We start from the raw sequence: 6,896 nt of genomic DNA on the forward strand, positions 1-6,896 counted from the left end.
GTAAGATGAACTACCTTATTAAGTACATACAGCACATGACCTTGACCAGCAAGAGCTATTCAAATTCCTCACTGGAGTGGAATAACTACACAAGGACAACTTCCTTGATGATATATCACAGTGCATTTTCAGAGTGATACTAAAATGTGTTTTGATAAATAAGGAATATTAAACATGTGGATCTGAAATGATGAATCATGAATTGTTTGGATGGTGTGTCCCTCCAGGTCAGTGTGTTTGGATTCGGGGCCGACCAGTATGGAAACTGGCACCACTACTGGGAGGAGAACCATTTGGCTGGAGCTTTCCGACACACTGGAGTCCATGATGGAGATTATGAATATAATGTCACCCTGCTGCTGGCAGACAAGCACAAAATCCAAATGTTTAAAGGCAGATGATACCAAGCCCATATGTGCAGTGGAATGGCCACCAAATGAACCTCAGCAGCCTTTTAATGTTCTTTTTTTTCTTCACCTCATGCCCGAAGAGTGTTTCTCTCATGATTTCCAAAGACATTGTTATGTGAATTCTACTTTTTCTGTTTTTGACTTAAGATACTGTCTGAGAATGTCACTCCTATTGACAAACCTACAGTTTCTCTTTGTTCCCGGACACAGACCGTCTGGACAAAACAGAAGCAACACTGCCACTCGTTTCGAAATCTGCAGTTCCAACTCAGATGTGTCAGGGCAGAGTGACTGGACAAGGAGATAAGAGACCATGGCTTGTCTCCAAGCATGCTATACTACTTAAGCTTTAGTTGTATTATACTCTATAATATGTGTGCACTCTTTACATATGTTCTTTTGTATTCACCAGCAACCATTGTGGCCACCTGAAGCTTTAAATGTTAATGGTCCCACAGCCTGACACAAAATAACTTCTATTGACAGCAGCAGTCAGACAAAGAGCCATAATTAGTCTGTTGATCTATAGACAAAGAGAGGGGGATTTAGTACAAAATTCATCATTGTCATTTATGCAGAGCCTCTTGGAAATATAACCACTGTTTTTAACAATTTTTATTTTTTAGTTTAGTAAAATAGTTTTATTTTAACAAGCTTCTCAACAAAACACACCACTGACTGTGCTGTAAATATCACTTCAGTATAAATTTCCACCATATGGCGCTGAAGGTGTTTTACATTATAATAATGAGAGGTCTGAGGAAAATCAATTTTTTTTTTTCATCACCCTGGCTGATTTGGAATCTCATAAACTACCTGCAAGACAGAGCTGCTTGCATCTTGCTTGTCTGATCGCAGCTGTAAAATACAGCTCAGCAAAGCCAAGGTACACTTAAAATCAAGCCCAAAATACGCCCAAAAGCAGATACCCTTACCGAGTACTTAGGAATTGGGAACGCCAAACCACCATACAGGTTAGGGTCTCCCTTTGCTCTCTAAACAGCCTCAATTCTTCGTGGCATGGACTCCCTGTTGCATTGATCTGGTGACTGGGGAGGCCACTGAAGTCCACTGAGCTCACTGTCAGGTTCATGAAACCAGTTTTGCTTTGCGACATGGTGCATTATGCTGGAAGCAGCCATTAGTAGATGGGTGAATTGTGGTCATAAAGGGACACACATAGTCAGCAACAGTACTCACATAGGCTGTGACATTCAAATGATGACTGACTGGTATTAAGGGGGTGAAAAGTGTGCCAAGAAACACTTCTGACACCATTGCTGCCCTGGACTGTTGACAAAAAGCAGTTTGGGTCCATGAATTCATGCTGTCGACTGAAATTCTGACCCTGCCATCTGCGTGCCTCAGCAGAAATCTAGATTCATCAAACCAGGCCACATTTTTCCAGCATGTGCCCATTGCAGCCTCAGATTTCTGCTCTTGGCTGACAGGAGTGGAACCCGATGTGGTCTTCTGCCATTGTGGTCAATCCACCTCAAAGTTTGACATGCATGGGTGTATCACTGAATGGTCCTTCCGGGCACAGGCCCAGATTATAGATTACCCACAGGGCCGTAGCCAGGCTTGTAGAAATACTGAGGTCATGGGTCCAAGTCATCACAGCACACCATAACCCCCATTTAGAAAACTTTGACCATTACCAAAAATACAGGTGTCTAGAATAATTTTATGGTATTATATTTTTTGTAAATTGTTTCTCTATTCATGAATGTTTCAAAGCCTGCAAAATCCCCAAATTTAAATTCTAGGGGGGGAAACTGAATCCCTTATTTATTCATTTTTTGCTGACTAAAAGCTGTCCGATTTTCACATATTGAGCCCCAAACTTTGTCCAAAATATGAAGCCAAATAATTGAAAAACAAACCAGTCTCACCTGCACTTTGTGTTTATTGCCACAGCAAATAATTGCATGTTAATATGCTAAACTAACATGGTAAATGTAAAGGTATACCTGGTGACTAAAACAAATTAGCATTGTCATTGTGAGCATGTTAGCATGCTGACATAGCACTTAGCTCAAAGCACTGACATGACATGACCACAGTGCCCTGAACGGTAAGGCTGTGTCAGTGTTAGCATCAAAACTGTTCAAGAAATCTAAGATTAAATAGCTTTTTTATTCTTTTAACTGCATGGCCCATTACAGTGAGCAGTCAGTGGTGAAAAACATAGTCTTGGAGTTGATTTTTTTGAGTGTCTTGGCTTTAAATGACTCTTCTGGAGACCTGCAGTGAGGTGTGGATTAATAGTGGAGCTATAGTGAAGTAATCAATGAGGTTTTCATCACTCAGTGTGATGAAAAAGTACAGCTTGAGGTGTTACACACACCATTTTATTTATCAAGTTGTACATAGTCACTGATCATGGACAACTGACACACAGCGTACACAGGGGTGCCTTATCATTCAAATATGTACTGTGCATTTTTAATGTACATTGTGAGATACATTTTTTTATGAAAAGTAGGTGTTAAGTGCCTTTAATGGGAGTTTTTTTTTTTTCTTTGATTTAATTTTACCATCAAATTGTACTGTAATTATTTTTGTTATTTCTAGATTGGTCAGTAAATTTTACAAGTTTATGTTATTGTTGTGTAAACAGCATATATTTTAAAGAATCACACATGACACATACGTTATAGCCATTTTAGAGAATCTTTCTTGTTTGTGTCACAGAACAAAAAGCTGAATATACAGTACATGTAGGATAGGTATGCCAGCATCTTTGGTTTTGCAGTTTTGATGAAACACAGCTACAGTGGAATCAGAGTTAATACCCCTTCACTTATTGCACACGCTATTATGTTGTAGATTTAAAAATGTGCCACTTTGCCCATCAATCGACACCTCAAAAACCCATAATGACCAAGTGAAAGTGACATGTTTTTAGAATTTATTAAAATTTTTAAAAAAATCAAAAACTGAAATCTGTCATTTGCAAAATGTAAAATGCTGTGGCACTCCAAATTGCAGTCAGGTACATCCTGTTTATTTTAATTATCCCTGAGATGTGCCTGGAACTTGATTGGAGTCTTCCTGTGGTAAACTGAAATGATTCGACATAGTTAAGAGAAAGAAATGGGGCGACACAGTGGTGGTGCAGTTTGCATGTTCTCCTTGTGACTGCGTGGGTTCTCTCCAGCTTCCTCCCACAGTCCAAAGACATGCAGGTTGGGTTAATTGGTGTCTCAAAATTTCCTGTTGGTGTGAATGGTTGTTTGTCTATATATGCTGCAATGGGCTGACCTGCCCAATGTCGGCTGGGAAAGGCTCCAGGCCCCCGCGACCCTTAAGGAAGACCATAGACAGAGCAAGAATATGAAACTACTTTGAGGATTCCCAATATCAGAGTGGTCTCATTAATTTGTAACCACTAGGATTAGACTTGTCCATGGCAAGAAGACCCTTGCTCAGCAGCACTCCATCAACCAGAAGGTTATACTAGTAGTATAGTACAGTGGATAGACAGAAACCATTTTTCGCAAAAGGCATATGGCAACCCACTTGGAGTTTGCTGAATGGCTTTTAAGGGTCTCAGAGCATGAGGAAAAGGATTCTCTGGTCTGATGAGACAAAAATTGAACTCCAAACTAGAATTCCAAACACTGTGTCTGGCACTGGCAGGCACTGCTCATCTCCTGGCTAATGCCATTACTATGGTGAAGCATAGCGGTAGCAGCAAAATGCCTTGGGAGGGGGGAGGGAGGGTTCTCAGCAGCAGGGACAGGGAGACTGGTCAGAACTGAGGGGAGGATGAATGCAGCCAAATACAGAGAGGTCCTTAAAGAAAACCTGCTCCAGAGTGCACACGTCCTGAGACTGGGCCAACAGTTCACCTTTTAACACTATAACAGCCCGAAGCATACAGCCAGGACAATACTGGAGTGGCTTCAGGACAAGTCTCTGACTGTCCTTGAGTGGCCCATTGAAAGCCCAGACTTAAATCCCACACAGCATCTGTGGGGATACCAGAAGATGGCAGCTCACAGATCCTTCCCATCCAGTCTGACAGAGCTTGAGAGGATCTGTCAGCATGAATGAGACAAACTGCCCAAATCTAAGCTTGTAGAGACTTATCAAGGAGGACTCAAAGCTGTAATTGCTGCCAAAGAGACTTCTACAAAGTCCTGAATCGAAGGTCTGAATGCTTTTGTAAACACGTTTTAACTTAATCATTGTGGATTACTGAGTGTCAATTGATGGGCAAAAATGCCAATATTATCCATGTACTAGTGAAGGGGTATGAATACTTTATGAAGCCAGCACCTGTTTTGTTCAGGCTTGAAATTATTATTAGCTGCACTTGCTGAACTTGTAGATATCTGAAGTCTGAGTGTTTTATGGCTTCAAGAAACACATAAGCATTTTCAGTATTCTGCCCTCATGTTATTATTTTCACCAACAAATCTCTGATCTGAAATGTTACGAGTATTATTTCAGATTCTGCAGGAGCTGAGCTTGGTGGTGTTTATCTAATAGGTTATGATTTGCTCCACGTGCCTTGATATGTAATGGGACATTTACACAGTCAGTATCTTCATGATCTTTTCCCTCTCCATGTGAGAGCCGGCTGATAAGGAGAGGAGCCACAATGTTTGTTCATTGCAAATTTGTCTGCCACCTTGTATGCTTAACAGTTTGTACATCTGTTCTGCAGGGGACACTGTCACCTAGTGGATAAGAACATGCATCAACATTAACATCACTTGATTTGTTCTATACAAGAATGATGCGATGACTTCGTATTAACACTTTAACACTTCATTGTTTAATGTTCAAGCATAATTACAAAGCCTGTCACACACCTGTATTTGATCTGCTTTTTCATCCACCTGAGAACTAAGGTCTTAATTGTTGAATAGTAAAATAAAAAATAAAAAAGCAGCACCTTCAGAAAAATCACATTTGTATATTTATTGCATATTTTTCTTTGCCTGAAAACAGTCCAGGTCACTGACTTGGTAGCAGGTAGTGTTTTGTGTGGGAGAGATGGATAATGAAAACCTTGCATTATTCAGTAATTCAGTTATCTGTGGACTCCCACAATGGTGTAAAATACAATCTGAGCTTTTTTGCTGAAATGTGTGAAATTGACAAGGAGGTTAATAAATTATAAATAATACATTTCACAAACTTATGCAAATTTTGAGGAAGGAGTGTGTCATTTAAATGGGTAGTAGCTTGCATACTGAGTGAAGTGAAATGCATCCCAATCATATGTTGGGTATTGAAAATTGATGAAAGAGTAAATGAATTCATCTTTATTACACTGGAGAAATGTAAAATAAAGCAGGTCCCTCAATTTGAAGAGAACTGAGATACAAAGACAGTATAATTATTTCTGAAAAATATCCACTTTCCATGCTTCATGGTAACAACCTTAAACTTATTCCTCCTGTTTCTACTATCAGGAGGATTCTGTTGTTCCTCATACTCATCTCATTTCTCTCATTTCAGTTGTTTTCTTATAAAGGTTGGAATCAGGAACATGGTCATTAGTCAGCTTCAATTCATTCGAGTGTCCATCTCTCTGTGGTTGTCAGTAATAAGTTTGTCTATCCTGCCATTACAGACTACAGTGAATAGACGTAATAAAAATGTATGAATAACAGCAGGTTCCCATGGTTCTTATTTCTTTCTCTCTATTGAATATAAAAGAAGAACAATTTCACATCTGTGTTTTTGTCAAAACATAATTAGATAAACACATGATGTGATACCATCAGGTTGTACCATCTGATATAAATAATGAATGGTAAACTGTGTTTCAACAGGATGTTTGTCTTTTAAAATGGTGTGCTGAAATGAGATTATCTAAGCTACAGTTGTTATCCCTGGAGAAGTGGCCCTGGATGCTGCAACACATTTACTGTCTTTGTGTGTGTGTGTATGTGTGTGTGTGTGTGTGTGTGTGTGTGTGTGTGTGTGTTTTTCTTTTCTTTTTTTTTTTTTGGTTGTTTTTTTTTTTTTTGTTTTTTTGTTTATGATGAAGCAGCTCAGATTTTCACAGCTTGACTTCACGGTACAGCTGTTTTGTGGCCGCTGTGGGAGAGACTTGTTCATTTTCACAAATTATTGCAATTAGTATGGTTGCTGAATCAGCGCTCACACTCTGTAATAATAACATATAAAATTTTAAAGGTTTCTCTATGCCCCAGACACTCATTGTTTTTGTATCTTATCCATAAAATTCACAAATGTATTTCAAACAAAAGAATAATGAATTATTACAAGGTTGCATTAAAGGGTATGGTGTCCTATTCACTCCCATTTTATTTATAGTTCAGCCTTTATGCACTGTACATGTTACATTAAAATTTCAGTTTGGCCTACTGATTATCTATGTATAAGATCATGATAACAGACATGGAAAGGTAATGAGCTATAGAATGCACTGAACTGTATGGAGTCTGCTTAACCACCAGTTTATTTCTATATAAATCACGCCAATCATATTTCAAAATG

General features: G+C 39.0%; 1 protein-coding gene across 1 annotated transcript in view; it reads left to right on the plus strand.

Moving 5' to 3' along the window:
• Nucleotides 1-5,333, plus strand: part of LOC108900349 (CMP-N-acetylneuraminate-beta-galactosamide-alpha-2,3-sialyltransferase 1) — a 59,881-nt gene extending 54,548 nt beyond the window's left edge. Inside the window, exon 7 of the mRNA XM_018701338.2 lies at nt 228-5,333. Within this exon, the coding sequence (XP_018556854.1) occupies nt 228-401 (174 nt within the window). The 3' untranslated portion in view covers nt 402-5,333. The remainder of the gene's footprint in view (nt 1-227) is intronic.
• The last annotated feature ends 1,563 nt before the right edge of the window (nt 5,334-6,896 follow it).

Source organism: Lates calcarifer, linkage group LG3 (genome assembly GCF_001640805.2).
Source record: "Lates calcarifer isolate ASB-BC8 linkage group LG3, TLL_Latcal_v3, whole genome shotgun sequence".
NCBI classification, from domain to species: Eukaryota; Metazoa; Chordata; class Actinopteri; family Centropomidae; genus Lates; species Lates calcarifer.